The sequence below is a fragment of the Anopheles ziemanni genome, unplaced genomic scaffold, assembly GCF_943734765.1.
Source record: "Anopheles ziemanni unplaced genomic scaffold, idAnoZiCoDA_A2_x.2 scaffold_12_ctg1, whole genome shotgun sequence".
NCBI classification, from domain to species: domain Eukaryota; kingdom Metazoa; phylum Arthropoda; class Insecta; order Diptera; family Culicidae; genus Anopheles; species Anopheles ziemanni.
The window spans coordinates 872,098-889,269 of record NW_026690043.1 but is presented as its reverse complement, the minus strand read 5'-3'; the positions used below and the strand labels follow the sequence as shown (position 1 = coordinate 889,269).

The 17,172-nt window shown below is 41.9% G+C and overlaps 1 protein-coding gene across 1 annotated transcript; it reads right to left on the bottom strand.

The window, feature by feature from the left end:
- Positions 1-3,240: 3,240 nt before the first annotated feature.
- Positions 3,241-8,382, bottom strand: LOC131292869 (uncharacterized). Its single transcript, XM_058320962.1, has 3 exons — positions 8,041-8,382; positions 5,414-5,454; positions 3,241-3,943 (listed from the first exon to the last, which is right to left on the bottom strand). Exons 1-3 carry the CDS (start codon positions 8,380-8,382, stop codon positions 3,241-3,243), a joined length of 1,086 nt encoding a protein of 361 aa, XP_058176945.1.
- Positions 8,383-17,172: the final 8,790 nt, after the last annotated feature.

Here is a 17,172-nt window from a genome sequence, read left to right as displayed (position 1 = left end):
CCGGCGCTACCGCTTGGCTGTCGCGGACCCCTTAACTAACATCAAATCAATCAATCAAACTAACGTATGTTCGGCTATTCACAAAGTGTGTCCATTATATTCATTATTGCCAATTATTGCGAGGTGTTTGATGTTAAGGATTCATGTTCGCCATTTGATATTTGAAATTTCGAGTTTTACCTTCGGGCGTGAAAGATGTCCAAAAGTGGTGGGTTTTATTTTTTAAATAATCGACATAGACTGTCCTTATACCGATCAAATCTTTATTAGTGACGAACGTTTGAATTTCGTTAATATTACAATAACGTTGGCATTTAAAATATGAGACAAATTTTAACGACTTTTCATGAAAAAACGGAACACGTTAGCAACTTTCTGTTAAAAGTAAATTAAAGAGTAGCATTTCGTTTAAATTTAGAACAAGTTTGAAAACAACAATCTACGTTTGATTGTGTGTTAAACATCCAGCTTAATAGCGGACCACGTGACCAACGATTATTTAAAACCAGACGGCGACAAGTGGTAAAAAAGCCTAGTACTTTATATTACTTTTGAAGCTTGTTACAGTATATTTAAAGTGTTTTGTGGTCCCTAAACTCCCATAGAACGGCATATCGGGACTGAAAACCAGCGAGAAGGATTTGCCCAAAGTCGATGTTATTCCTGTCAAGACTTCCGGCGTATGGAGAAGTGTATAATGTGCAGTGTCTTCCTGAATAAATCAACTTTATCAGAAAACTCGATAAAGAGTACGATTCAGTGGTTTGGACATACCTAGCCATAGTAAATCATGCGTAAAGAGGATCGGAGGAGTTGAACGGGTCAAATATAATTGAAATATCCCACAGTGCTCACCTTGCTCATGCCTGTCAACTACAACAAATCGAAAAAAAAACATTTACAACAACTGAAAACATTCCCAAAGGGTTGGTTTGGTTGGCTATGGCAAAAGTTTCGGCCAAGGCCAACTGGGCGTCGGTAGTTATTTTGAAAGTACCAAAAATATGTAATCTTACAATAAAATTTACTTGATTCAATATAATTGGTTGACTTTTTTCTAATCGTCGACGAAAATTTGTCTATTTTTTAATGACAATTTTAAGGCCGTGTTTCTCAGTTCAAATGTTAATTACAAAGTGACGGTAATCTTTGTCCGGCAGTGATTAATTTTCTATCCGCCTGAGCAGTTGCTACACGAGTTTATGTATTTATGTTACGGTTACCAACTTTAAAAAAAAACGAATGCATTTTGACTATGGAGTGTCATTAACTTGCTCTCTTTTAAACTGTCAATACATGATTTCACCTTATGCTGGGAAACGATTATGGTTCCAGCAGAAGAAGATGTTGGAACGTATTTTGCACACAAAAGTAGCATTTGATAAGAGCTAGATTTTTATCCGTTACTTCCGAATGCTGTCTACAATCGGTGTATAAATCTGTGTGTAGTTCTTTACTAGTTTCCAAAAGACGTAATCTCGTGAAACAATCAAATGTTAAGCAATGAAACATGCGTTACGACATCGAAATCTGAAAAAAAATCTTTGCAACTTGCAGTGTGTTGGATGTAGTGGATGTGGGTAAGCTGTGCAATTATTTTTAACCAGATTTTGGCATGGCCTATCTTTGTCAAAGTACCCAGCCAGCAACATCTGTCAATTTTTGGTGACGGTCCGCAATCGGGTCTAACTTTCGGGTTGCGAACTTGTACGCGCGAACAATTTGACAACTTGCTTTTTCATGTTCGCCGTGTTTCCCGATGCATGCGGGATACAAGCACGAACATCGCTGACACATCGAAGTCATGTTAGTTTACACTACAGGGCTGTAGAGTTCACTGGTATGACAAGTAATAAATTCATATTTGAATCTATAACATTTGTTTTTTTTTAACTATTGAGCCGAAAGAAAACCGCTACCGAAAGAAAAATGATTTAAACCGAGTAAAAAAAAATCGAATATTAAAGAGTACAGTTTTGTGTTGGAAATTAATTCTTAAAATGTCGTTGATTGCATCTCTGATATTTGCACAATAAATGCATACCCTTCTATCATTCTTTGCAGAAATAAAACAGAATAACAAAGTAGTGTTTTTTTGCTATATCACTTTTGCGTAACCCTCGGAAACTTTTCCTATCATGTTTGGTCATTTATGCAATTTTTAAGGCTGTGGTTAAACAATAAGCAGCTTTCGGCACTCCGTCAGTTTTCTTGGAATCAACGCAGCATGGCTTAAGCAACCGAGTTCATTATAGTGCCGGACATTTAGTGTTTGTGAAGTGCTACGACCACATCGATTAATAAAATATCATGGATACCCCAAGTAGCTCCAAAATTATTAAAAAAAATGTAAGTTTCATATGTTACCTATCAGTGGAAGTTGTTAATATTAACACTTTATTGGCGGGGCCGCACATGTCCGGGCTAGTTTGGCTTAACGAGGTGACGGCAAGTTAGAAGAAAATTATATCAATTTTATTATTGCAGCCGATTCAAGACACCGAAAAGGTTTTACAGCTGATCGAGCTGGTAAAAGCTTACAAATGCCTGTGGAAAGATACTGATTCGCAGTATAAAAACGCTGAAATTAGATTTCAAGCGTGGGAGAAGATAGCGGAAGAAATGGGAGAGTCGAAGGACGATTGCTTTAGTAAATGGAAAAGCCTCATGGGGCAATACAGAAGAGCAAGAAAAGCAATCGCAGCGGATCAAGTAACTGGTTCTGGTGAGTAAATGTTATAAAGTTTAACTAAAAGGTTTAATTGCGACTAATAACAAAACTTTTTACGTAGGAGCTAACAACGATGACCAGGAACATTGGTATGGCTACACCCATATGCTGTTCCTTTCGGAAACCATCGAGCCGCGTCGTTCGATAAGTACTGTAAGTAATCTTCTTCTTTTTATTTTGTTCTTCTTTAAGGGGATGTTGTTGGTTAGGATAGTAGAATGATTGCTTACCCCTTTTGGAGGAAAGGTTTTCCAAATACTGGATATCTTTCATAAGGGTGACCGAAGTAGGATTTTGTTTTGAGATAAACAGTCGGAAAATAAGTATCATAATCAACATACCGCCTGTATAATAGTATCATAACCAACATAACCGCATAATCAACAATTTTAACTTAACGCCTAGATAACTCAGCGGTTACATGACTTGGAACAACAATTTAAACTCTATTTTGTTGATGTTTGAAAATATTTCATTAGTATATTGATTGAAAATATTTCATTAGTACCTTATTGTCTTTGAGGATGCGGAAGGGAAAATGGTAACGGATCATTGGCCTTAAAATGTTGCGCTAAGTGCGATCGCATATTTTGCAAAGCTCTTGTAGGCCTTAGAGGAATAGCCGGCAGCGACAACATCGAAGAAGGTAGTTCCTCATCGCTATTTTCGTTTGGAGCAGCAGAACTAGATTCTGTACTTCTAGTCGAGGGCAGATGGATAGCTGATGTATAATTATACAATAGATGCCGTCGTCGGAAGTTATGCAAATGAATCGTTGCCATTACCACCTTTTCCGCCACGTGGGGTTCAAGTTCAATTGGCTTCGATAAAACACGCCAAACCTTCACGGCAATACCAAATGCATTTTCGACTACACGACGCGCTCGCGAATGCCTATAATTGAAATTACGTTCTATGGAGTCTGCGGCGTGCATCCCTCCATATGGCCGAAGACAATATTCTTTCATTGCAAAGGCTTGGTCTCCCAGTAAGTAATATGGCACCTCCATCTTGTATGGAGGTTGAAGAATTTCGGGGGCTGGAATATTTAGCTCCCGGCGTTCTAGTCTAGCGTAAATAGGACTGTTTGTAAAAACCCCGCCGTCACTAATTCGCCCCTGGCACCCAACGTCAGCAAAAATGAAATTGTAATTAGCGTCCACTATTCCAAGCAGCACAATGCTAAACGTTTTCTTATAGTTAAAAAACTGGCTACCAGAATTCGTAGGTGCTTTTATGGAGACATGTTTTCCATCTATCGCACCAATAACATGTGGAAAATTCCACTGCTCAGCGAATCCTTGTGAAATCTTAAGCCATTCTGAAGCATTTGCAGTAGTGTTGTGCTTAATGAATCTTTTGGCGAGATTCATTCATATGAATCTTTTACCTAAGATTCATTCAGATGGATTCATGAATCTTTGCGGATTCGAATATTCAAAGCTTAATGAATTTTTCGAAACCTTAATGAATCTTCATGAATCTTTCATGGTTCTGTCATGAATCTCCCTGATTCTGTCATAGGCGTGGACAATGAGACCAAAAAAAAAAAAAAAAAAAAGGTGGTCCCTCAACCGACTTTTGGTTGGTGACTTTACATCATTTGGTGTGTCTTTGGGATTCATGAATCTCGCGGCGAAAGATTCATGAATCCCTTATAAGGCAGAGATTCATTCAGATTCATGAATCTGAATCCGATTTACACAACTCTAATTTGCAGGCAACTAAAAAGACAGTAACATAAACAAGATTACATATAAGTCATCATATATCGAGTTGTGTAACGCCAAATTTATACATTGCATCTGATTCCATTTCAGACTCTAGAAAAAACTCCCGTCACTCCCGAGGCATCCCGTTCTTCCGCCACCACTGACTCACCGATGCTTGAGGGAAGGGTAAAGGTTGTCAGTAACCCTCGAAAAAGGAAGGCTGAGGAGCGTTCTCAGCAGATTGCAGAGTGTTTGGGTACAATAAAAACCCTTGCAAATGCTGCCACCACTCCGCAGGCCAACACCAAAGCCAGAGCTCTGGGAAATTTTGTAGAGGCCCAAGTGGGCACCTATGAAAATACTAACCCGGAGCTCTGTGCTAAAATCATTAGGGCCGTGACAACGGCCATGAATGATGAGATTTCAAAACATTACGAGTCGCAGCGGATGGCTCAAAGGCACGACCATGCCTACAATAAGGATTAGTAGTTAGTTAGTAGTTTAGATTAAAAATGAAATGTGTAAATATTATTAACATAGGTAGTATGTAGTTTATTAAGTAAGTTAGTCTAGTTTAGTTTAGTTAGATATTAGATAAGTAGATATTAAGTTGTGTATGTATTGAATTCATAAAAAACATATTACGAAATACTGATTATGAATTACATTTAAATATGAATTTAATTTTTGATTTTAGCAACACATACGACCCAGGCCATAAGACGGCTAGCTTCGTTGTTATGAAAACTTTAAACCACTCTCCACGAACTGTGTCCGGATCCCAAAAACATAAAAACAAGCAGTTATATCGACCAAGAGGAACTACTACCTTTACGTATTCCTTCAATTCGTTGATAATGTGATTGCATACGTCTTGTACAATATTAGACACTGATCTGCTAGAAACCTAATATAAAATAAAGCATAATAATAAGTATGAATAATATACCATGCCATGCGAAAAACTTACTCTAAACAGATACGCGAGGGATTCGTACGAATCTCCTGTAGCTAAAAATCGCAGGGCTATACAAAGCCTATGCTTAGAAGAAATCGCCTTCCTCATTGATGTGTCTTGCTTTCGAATTTTAGGCCCAATTAATGCAAGAAGATGCAAGAATTCTTGGCGATTGAGCCTTAAAAAACTGTTCAGCCGGTCGTTTGGGCCTTCTCCATCAATTGCTTCATAAAGAAGCGCCCAAATGTTGTCCCGATCCATGAACAAATCCGTAATCCAGCAGCGGCGGGCATTTCCGTGGTCTTGGGCAGTATTCCCCGCAGTATTATCCTCTCCCGCTTCATCCTCTTCCTCTTGAATCAGGAGGAGCATTAATTTACCAACTTCGGCGGATATAGCTGGAACAAGTTGCTTGAATTCCATTTTTTCACAAATTATCTATACACAAACAACTAAAGAGGAATAACAGTATAAAGGAGGAACAGAAACAGTATAAACGCAACGAACTAACCAACGACAACTCCAATATGTCAGTTGTACGCACAAGCAAAGTAGGGATCGCAAACGATAGCAACTTGTTTCTGAACCAAACAGACTGTCACTTCGAAAAGAACAAAGGAAATGCATGGTTGTCAAATTGTTCGCGCGTACAAGTTCGCAACGTTTACGGCTTGCTTACGGCTTGCTTAACGGAAGCACGAAAGACCGTCAATCCAAGCCGATGGGTGCACGCACACATGTAAACACCTGCTTCACGCACACATAAGCAGTAGAGGCAGCCATTTTTTTATTTTATTATTATTCAATTTATACCAATAATAAATTCATAATTTCAATGCACATATTCGTTTATTTCAATAAATATACATTGAATTTCAAATAACAACAATTACAATTACAATATTACTATTCGTTACGGTAACAATACGTTTACACTTAAGATGTCCATCCTGTCTCCGTGTAAAATCTGGGAGATACCTTTTCCATCGACTGTACCGCTCTGCGTCCGGATCAGCTCAGCGTCAGAATGCCGGGATGATTCGGGGTATGACTTCTTGGCTGCATCTGTTGAAAGGCCTCTTGCTCAGCACAGCGCCAGAATGCTGGGATATGTGATATGGACGATGCATTCTCTATCGGCTGCAGCGGTTGAGAGTCATCCGGGACAGCACAGCGAAAAAGAACAGCAGCCGGCAGCTGCCTTAAAAAAAAAAACAGCAAACGCGGCTGTTATATCATTATTCCATCTGTTTCACATATATAACACTACTGATCACGAAAAGAACACTAAATCACATATTTAACATTGAAATTACTCAGAAACATGTTTAGTCGATCACAATTCACAACGCAAAGATGGGCAAATATGGCGTGTAATGCCCATATCGAAAGCTCCTCTTGCACTGAATTCATCGCCGTCCCATGCACACATTCAAACATCGACAGTCCGCTTGCGGCGGGGATTTTCCTTCTACTCGCCCACGCCTATGTTTTTGACAGATATTGCTGGCTGGGTAATTTCTTATCTGTAACATATTGCAAGCTAGGTATGAATCAAAGTTCGTGGAGGAAAAAGTACATCTTTGATCATTCGTATTGTTCTTTGCTCCGCATCCACTTTCGTTCTGTTCTTAACGTTCTTAACGTAAAACGCACATGTTACACAAAAGCATGCAACTTAACCGCTTGGTCACTGTTAATCACGCCGGCAGTACACTGCGCCAAGCGTATTGAAATTTAAATCAAACATTTTGCGGTCATATTTTAGTACCTTTTATTACATGTTAAAAATCTGACGAACAACTGTAATGAAAACACAAAGAAATTCCATGCGCATATGTATATTAAATGCTGCGCAAAAATATAACAAAGATAATCATACGGTGCGATCGGTTGTCGCCACACCAGTGTGGCAAAACAAGAATCAGCTGGTTCTTGTTAGCGGTTCTTTTTACAAGGTCAACGCGCGTGCGTTATACACATGTGTGTACCAAGCGACGCGTGCGTGTACTGCCACGCAAACGCCAAAGCGATCAAAGAAAACCCTAGTTAAACCCGAGGGTATACAAGAATCTCGGTGGACTACTGGAACAATTCGAGATTAACACCCCACACGCTTCGGACTGGCAGAATCAAATGGTAAGTAAAAACTTTAATAACAAAGACAAATATATACATCTTTCACCCTTAGGCAACATACCAACTCCCAAAACCGAAGCAACGGCGGAACACCTGCAACCAGGCGAGCAGAACACATCAGGAGGTTACAAGAGGACCGCAGAGGGGAGCGAGGCAGCCGAACGAGAAAGGCAGAACAGAACAGAAAAGAAAGAAACAAACGGAACAAGAGTTGTGAAATGTTTTTTGAAAATTTTTTTTTTCAAAGGTTCAAAACAAAGCTGAAATTTGTTGAATTATTTCGTTAATTATTTCATACGCTTTAATTACTTCATGAACTCCGGTGCTGCATCTGAAATGAACGGAGCTGCTTTAATAGGAAAAGTAGCCGAATACATCACAGATAAGCAGCGGTCATTTTCCATAGCGAAATGTTGGTGGGGTTGATGGAGCTTCATCACCAAAAGTTGAATTAAGTTGATTCATGCAATCCCCACCAACATTCAATCCAACGCCTTTACCGTATCGCTGTAGATGTCCGTAGTCATCGCCAAACTATTCTGCTGCATTTCGATAATGCTCAATAGGTAGCTGCCCGCAAATATCTTCAACCCAGCTACGCGGGTTTTTGGATCCACTGGCGTTTTGCATTCCACAATCCTCTCAAATTGGTTCCGGAACCTGATCCATTCCGCCTTACGCTTGTTCGTGCGTACTGCTTCGTCGAACGGTTTCAACGGCCAAGACCCCGAAAGCCACTCATCCGACACTTTCCGATCGTCTTTATCCACCAGACACTCCACCACCATCTCCGGCATTTTTGTTTCCTCCATCACGTCACTGATTTTCCAGCCTTTGCTCATTTTCCCTTTACTAATATGTTTTTTTTTCATCTTCACGTAAGAACTGTTTTCGTCTATGCTTGCCAAAGAACGATCACGAAATGGCTACATCTCCGCATGTGCTTCCTCACTACCCACGGTACTCACCACCAGCTTGATTTTCACCTTACTCACCACTACCAAAACCGCCCAGCCCGCAAGATTGAGTTACCCCGAGCACTTTGTATGGCGCTATCTCGCTTCTGTCCACTAGAAAGCAGCCTACGAAACTTCGGTTTTTACCCCTCTTCGCCGTGCTCCATTTCCCTCGTCCATCAATTCTTCCGAGTCACCCATTTTTACTTCGCCAGACCCGATAGAGGATCCTCCTCTCCACCTCCTTCCATTACCGCGTCTATCAACGCAGTCGGGCCAGCGAGGTGGAAGAATTGTCGTCGTTTTAAAGTTTACCGATTCCACACCTCGTCCCAACACCGCCGCTCCAGGCGTACGCGTGGTTGATCGCGATCACCGCGGTGATGGATTTAAATAAACAAATTTAAATTTTGTTGCCAATTCCTTTTGCTACGCCGTTTCATTGTTGCAATTATCAAAGCGTCGGTAGACGGAGTTTTTGTCGTTTCTTGGCCACCTACGACTAACCCGTACTTTCGTTTGGTTCGATATCAGACCACACGTTCGAACGTTTATCAACGGCCAAATATTCCATGTGCAAACTTCGTTTGGATAGCATCACACGCGTATTCTGTTCTGTCTGGTGTCTCATTGCGATTCAGTTCAAGTTTTCAGTTATTTAGATTCAGCTAGTTAGTTTACTCAGTTTAGTTTACTAGTTTACGTATTTACTGTAGTTTGTTAGTTTTTCGGTTTAGTGTGTTAGTTAAACTAGTTAGTTAAGGTAGTTGGGTTAGTTTAGTTTAGTGCTAGTTGTATTAAATTTAGCTTATTTAGAGTTCAAAGCGTATTTAGGGAATTTGGTGATTTTAGGTTTTTTTTGTGTACAAGATGCCATTTTCCTTGAAAGGATTGATGGAAAGTCGGGCATTTGCCCGAATGCGCGATGCAAAAAAGCGTGCTTGCGAAGAAGAATGCAAGCGCGACCGCAATGCGTGTAACACTAATGAAGAGTGTTTGCCACCTGGTATGTATGCAATTCATAATATTGTGTAGCAACAACTGTGAAATTATGATGATTCATATTTCCGGCAAAGCTCAATGTGACGTTAGTGGCCCTTCTACAATTTGCGGTACTGCTGAAGACACTGCTAACCGCCCCGAAGAGATGGAGATAGAGGACGATGAAGAGCAGAATGTGATGTACCGTCTTGAGGACGATGACGATGACGAAGATGATGATAATGCCTCCCTCGACGCTGTTGATTCATCTGATGATGAAAGTCACGGCATGGAAGATAACTTGGCTTTCCCACGAGGTTTGCGCGACTGGGCGATTTCAAACAAAATCGCCCATGCCCATTTGAATGACCTTCTATTACTCATTCGCGAAACAACAAAATATTATGTCCCAAAAGATTCAAGGACATTTCTACAAACACCAACAAATGTTGGAAAAGAAATCGTGAATGTTGCAGGAGGTCAATTGTGGTATCAAGGACTACAAACCACACTTGAATACTATTTTTGGTAAGTCAGAAAATCTTATCACTAGTAATAATAATACAATCGTATAAATTTCTTGAAACAATCTTAATTTTATTACAGCAACGAAGAACCCACTGTTGATAAGTTGGAAATTAACTTATCAGTGGACGGCCTGCCGCTCCATAATAGCGGAGCAATGCAGCTGTGGCCAATTTTGGTGCAGTTGCATGATTGATTCGCCAGCAAGGGCGTTTATAAAAGGGGTCGCTTACCACAACGCCATCCACAGTTGTTTAAAATGTAAGGGTGTAGGAAAACACGTGAAGAGCGCGAGGAAAGTAGTTTTTGAAGATTGCTCAGCGTTAGAAAGAACGGATGAAGCATTTAGAAGAGGTGAATATAAAGAGCACTGCAAGAATCGTTCACCTTTATTAGATCTTAAGAACCTGGATATTGTTCAGGATATAGTAGTAGGAGACAGACTCCATTTAATAGATTTAGGAATAATGCGCAAACTACTAAAAGGGTGGGTAAATGGCAGTTTGGACCCATACCCTAAGTGGTCTAGTAGCGAACAAACACTTGTTAGTGTCGACCTGCTGGGATTTGAATTTCCTTCCGAAATTCATCGTCCGCTACGGTCACTTAAGCACCTTTCTTATTGGAAAGGTAGTGAATTTAGTACCTTTCTTCACTACGGTAGCCTTGCTATATTGCAACACAAATTGGAAAATAATGCTTTCCAACATTTTAAACTTTTTTACTGTGGCGTCACGATGCTTTCAACAGTTTATTATAAAGATTATTGGCCATATGCCGGTCAATTGTTAAAAATGTTTGTGGAGCAGTTTAGCACAGTTTATAGCAGGAATCACGTAACAAGCAATGTGCACAATCTGTTGCACGTAAGTGAAGAAGTCTTAAGATTTGGGCCTCTGCATTCTTTTTCCACTTACCCATTTGAAAATAAATTACAAACAATTAAAAGATTAGTAAGAGGAGGTTCAAAACCCCTCAACCAAGTTATATGTAGGTTGGCCGAGCGACGGAGGCTGGCAAAAAATGATGGCAAAAAGAAACAGCAGTATCCAAACTTAAAAAAGATCAGGAATGGACTACTTTTTAATATAGACCAAAGTTTTTCGCTGCGAGCTAACGATAAAGACGGATGGTTCTTAACGGAAAGCAATATATTGATGCGGTATAAAACGGCACGTAGTTGTAACAACACGTTTTTAATTGAGGGCCAAACTTTAGCGCCATCAGCTGCATTTAGCTACCCATGTTCTTCCGCAATTGTAAATACATATGTTGCCAAATTTACGGACATTTCGCCAGGTAATATAGTAATAAAATTAGAAGAAGTAAAATGCAAATTGTCAGTAGCAATTCGCCAACAAGAAGAAAACTGCTATTTTGCCCCATTAGTTCATACTTTGGGATGGAAGGAAAATGCATAAAATAAATGTATTTTAAACAACCAATATGCAAAAATATTAAATTCTAAAATGAAGTTCACAATAAAATTCATAAAAACAATGACTTAAATTTACAATCATAGTAAAAAGCTGTCAACTTAGAACCTAAACTTAGCTTAGAAGTGCGCAAGAAAATTCATAAAAAATAAAATAATAACTAAAAGCTAATAATAATAATCTTGATTTTTAAAAATCAACTTAATACCTAAACTTAGCTATCTACTCGCCTCTTATGGCACGATGTCTTTCTCAATCCAAGAAGGTTTGTTCGGTCCTTTGCATGTGCAAGTTTTTTTTTAAAAAACAACTCTATACCCTGTTCGGTAGGGTTTTCAGTTGGGGTAGCTCCTACAATTCTAAATAATTTTAAAATATTGGGAAATTTTTCAAGCCCTATTTTGTCCCCACTGCCTGTCCAGTTGCATTCAGCAAATAAAGTTTTACTAAAAATTAGATCTAATGCCGAATGCAATCTATTCTCAATATCAGGTTCATACTTTAGTAAGATGTCCAATGAACTTGCCACCTCCTGCAAATACACTCCATCTATGTTACCTAACTTGCTTTCCATCTCGTCCAATTCGCTGGACGTGGTCATTTTTTCGAAGCGGAAAGTGGCTTCGCTTCGGCCTTCATTGGACATTTTGCACATCATGTCAAACATGATGTCCATTTTTGTGCTCATATCAAGCATAAGCTTATGCATAACATCAACTTTTAACCAACGTTCGTCATCTTGCATTGCCGTAACAGCTACCGGCGGTGGATAAATGCCAGATGATGAACGTTGGCTAAAAGTTGGCGGTGCAATTGGAGGGGGAGATGAAGGAATAGATGTAGTTGCAGGAGATGGCATCGGGATATTGGGCAACGTGATCGGGACACTGGTAGTATTGATGGGTGGAAGCGCCGTAAAATACGTTAGCGGAGGAGCCAATAACGAACTGGACCTAACCGTCAGCGGTACATATGTGGGACAATGTGTCGCGCTAACGGTCGAAATGGTTGGTCTGGGGGTGGTGAAGGTGATGGTTGATGTAGTGGAAGTGGTGGTGTACATTTTGAACCTGAAATAATGATCGACACCTATCAATGTTTTTGTCGATCTGTACCGCCACAATTTTGACCAACGACAATGGTCTCATGGTATCTACACTGAAGGGACTCCGAAAGCATCGAGTTCAAGTCTACTACCAAGAATGTGAGTAAAAATTATTCTATACCTTTTCTGTATCAACAGGCAAACAGCTGTTCTTGAAGGTGAAGTAAACAGCCACAGGGCTTGGGTACGGCAGCCAAACACGGTAGATGGATGACATACAACTACCAACTGATTGGAGTGGAATTTCAATAGCCGCAGAAGGCAAAGAATTGAAGTGTACCAAAAAAGTGTAGCAAAAAAAACGGCACCGTCAACGTCTAGACAAGGGGACAGAACAGTAAAGAATGTGTGTAATGCGTAGGAGTAGACTGGCACGATAACGAAATTCACACACATCCAGAACGCGAGCGTAAAGGCCACACCGCTTCAGCGGTCAGCGGTCAGCGAATGAGCAAAAAAACAATTCCCCCTTTTTTTGCATACTTACCGCGCGGTGTTGCGCGACCCGATCGGGTTGCCATTGCCGATCGCGGGCACACAATGAAACTTTCGTTTTGCTTTCGGGTGCTGAATTGCTGACTTCCCGCTTACAAGCGAGCTATCCGGAACCGACGATCGCAGCCGATCTGAGACGGAGAATCCCCATACAAATTCTCTCAATTTTTCGGGCTGGGCGCTGTCCCGTGCACCCGGCCCCATTTTCATGTTTCATCCTGTTTCTTTATTCGTGTTTATGGACTACCTTTTGTCCTACCAGCAGTCTAAAACAAAAAAAAAAAAAAACAAACAAACAAAACAAAACAAAAACTCAACGGTTTTCTGCACAGGTCATGGGCCGAACCCGACTCAGTGACCCGAGCGCCACCGCGCTTTGTAAAACGCGCTTCGTACGCATGGTGACTTTTACTTCGTTTTCAGATTTATCACGACACCTAAACCGAAGCAAAACCGAAGTTGCCGCGGCAAAAACGAAAAATGGAGGGCCCCTTTCGGGGCCCTCGCTCTTTTTCTCTTCTCATCCTTCTACACATTCTCATGTCTCGAGCTGTTACGCGGAATTGAACCGCGTTGTTTCCACTCCGGTCTCTGCGCACCTACCGCAAGACCGTCGCTCTTTGTTGAGAACGGTGTGCTGAAGGCCCAATATATATCTACTGCGTAGCCGTTTGTATGGACTGTATGGGAATGCATCGGTATACGCTCAACCCGCTCTAGCCATTTAAACCTCTCGCGGAGCGAATTCATATGGCCACCGCGTTTCGGTTTTTGCTCTTCATTTAGCGATCGCTTGCGCTGCGTACGTATGCATGAATGACCGCTCGCGCTGGGTATACCCGTACGGGTACCCACACGTCCGTATTCGACCGCGCTGGGTATTCGACTGGTCTACGATTGCTCGCGCTGGGTTTTCGATCGCTCGCGCTGGGTCTTCGAAGACCCGATCGCGCAGGGCATTTAAACTTCGTATCGTATTGCAATGCGCATGCGCACTTGATGACTTCACACATGAGGGTTCGACTAGCCAATCACAAAAATCGATTTTTCAGTTCGGATCGGCTGCCGCGGCAACAGATGGGTGCGGTAAGGAGAGATTTCTGGCGGTGGCGGGACGGGGAAATTTCTGCGTTGGTGTAAAAGAGACAAGGATATCACCATCTCGCTCTTGCCCATTGATTTCCAGCCTCAACCCGAAGCTTGTGGCGCTTGGGGACGTTCCCGATCTCCGCACCGCTCTGTTGGTTATGGGCCGAACCCGACTCACCCCCGAAACACTGCACGAAGTAAAGCCAGCCAAATTGTGACTCAATCGGGACACGAATAGTCAGAAAGATTTGGTTGGAAATTGCCGAAGCAAAACCGAAGTTGCCGCAGCAAAAACGAAAAATGGAGGCCCCTTTCGGGGCCTTTGCTCTTTTTCTCTTCTCTTCCTTCTACACATTCTCATGTCTCGAGCTGTTTACGCGGACTTGAACCGCGTTGTTTCCACTCCGGTCTCTACGCACCTACCGCAAGACCGTCGCTCTTTGTTGAGAACGGTATGCTAAAGGCCCAATATATATCTACTGCGTAGCCGTTTGTATGGACTGTATGGGAATGCATCGGTATACGCTCAACCCGCTCTAGCCATTTAAACCTTTCGCGGAGCGAATTCATATGGCCACCGCGTTTCGATTTTTGCTCTTCATTTAGCGATCGCTTGCGCTGCGTACGTATGAATGAATGACCGCTCGCGCTGGGTATACCCGTACGGGTACCCGTACGTCCGTATTCGACCGCGCTGGGTATTCGACTGGTCTACGATTGCTCGCGCTGGTTTTTCGATCGCTCGCGCTGGGTCTTCGAAGACCCGATCGCGCAGGGCATTTAAACTTCGTACCGTATTGCATTGCGCATGCGCACTTTGATGCACAAACCTCGATTTTTCAGTTCGGATCGGCTGCCGCGGCAACAAATGGGCGCGGTAAGGAGAGATTTCTGGCAGTGGCGGGACGGGGGAATTTTTGCGTTGGTGTAAAAGAGACAAGAATATCACCATCTCGCTCTTGCCCATTGATTTCCAGCCTCAACCCGAAGCTAAGGCTGGTAGGGTTGCGCATGCGCACTTTGATGCACAAACCTCGATTTTTCAGTTCGGATCGGCTGCCGCGGCAACAGATGGGCGCGGTAAGGAGAGATTTCTGGCAGTGGCGGGACGGGGGAATTTTTGCGTTGGTGTAAAAGAGACAAGAATATCACCATCTCGCTCTTGCCCATTGATTTCCAGCCTCAACCCGAAGCTAAGGCTGGTAGGGATGCGCACTTTGATGCACAAACCTCGATTTTTCAGTTCGGATCGGCTGCCGCGGCAACAAATGGGCGCGGTAAGGAGAGATTTCTGGCAGTGGTGGGACGGGGGAATTTTTGCGTTGGTGTAAAAGAGACAAGAATATCACCATCTCGCTCTTGCCCATTGATTTCCAGCCTCAACCCGAAGCTAAGGCTGGTAGGGCAACTTTCGTACTCTCTCTCACTGGCCATGGGCCGAACCCGACTCAGTGGTGTCTCCGATGTATTGCCTCTCTGTTGGTCATGGGCCGAACCCGACTCAACTTTCGTACTCTCTCTCACTGGCCATGGGCCGAACCCGACTCAGTGGTGTCTCCGATATTGCCTCTCTGTTGGTCATGGGCCGAACCCGACTCAACTTTCGTACTCTCTCTCACTGGCCATGGGCCGAACCCGACTCAGTGGTGTCTCCGATATTGCCTCTCTGTTGGTCATGGGCCGAACCCGACTCAACTGTCGCACTCTCGCTCACTGGCCATGGGCCGAACCCGACTCAGTGGTGTCTGCGAAAATATTATTAAATGCTTCTTTGTTGGTCATGAGCCGAACCCGACTTAATTTTCTTCCCAAAAACTCACATAACCGTCCTCTTTTCTTCACCACTACCGGTTATCAATCCTCCAATCCGTTATCATGGCAGGATCGCCAATGTGATATCCACCATTATACTACGAGGGTTGCCTTTTAAGTTTCGGGATTTGGAAAAACTGGTGATGCAATCTGTTAATTAACAATTTTGTTGTAAAGTTTGACGTTTTTGAGGTTATCCTTTCTCAGAACGTTTTGACATACGAACGCTATTTGTGTTGTTAAAAAAATGTATTGTATTCTACTTCCGTCTCTCGAAGTTCCACTTCTTGATCTTCCGTTTCCAAGAAATCCCTTCTGTCCTGAATCGAATCTTTCTGTGTTACCGAGATCTCCTTTTCAAGTGATTCCACGCTAGATTGTTCCGGTACTATTTCCAATTTTCGTGATTCCACATGATCATTCACTAGGTGATCCTCAGTGAACACTTGAACTTTGCTTTTCGATTCTTGAAAAACCACATCTCGAGCCATAAAGATCTTCTTTTTCACAGGATCCCATACTCGATATGCGTTGCTTCCATACCCGACCATATAACCAATTTGGCTTTTGGCATCAAGCTTCGTTCGCTTTTGCTTTGGTATGTGACAAAATGCCTTACTTCCGAAAATTTTCAGACGAGATACATTTGGTTTCTCTACGATCCCCATTTCTTACGGCGTTTTGTTGTTTTGTAGCGCTGAAGTTGGACTGCGATTGATCAAATATACTGCAGTCAAAACTGCCTCATTCCACATTGATCGTTTGAAATCTGAATCATCTAACATTGACCGGGCACGTTCCATGATAGTCCTATTAATTCGTTCTGCAACGCCATTCTGCTGTGGCGTATATGGCACTGTCGACTCCATCAAAATTCCAGCTTCCTCACAGAATTGCATAAATCGAGCATTTATGTATTCTCCGCCGTTATCACTTGTTAATTTGCTGATTCGACTACCAAAGTGTGCTGTGACCATCGCTACATATTTTCTAAAAACATCCACGACATCTTCTTTTGACTTTAGTATGAATGCCATTGTCAGATGTATATAATCTAATATATAAAAGTTACCGTTGTCTGCATATATATATATATATATATATATATATATATATATATATATATATATATATATATATATGTATGTATGTGATCGCATCACGCAAAATCTACCGGCCCGATTTACACCAAACTTGGCAGGAAGGTAGCTAGTTTTCCAGGATTGAATGATC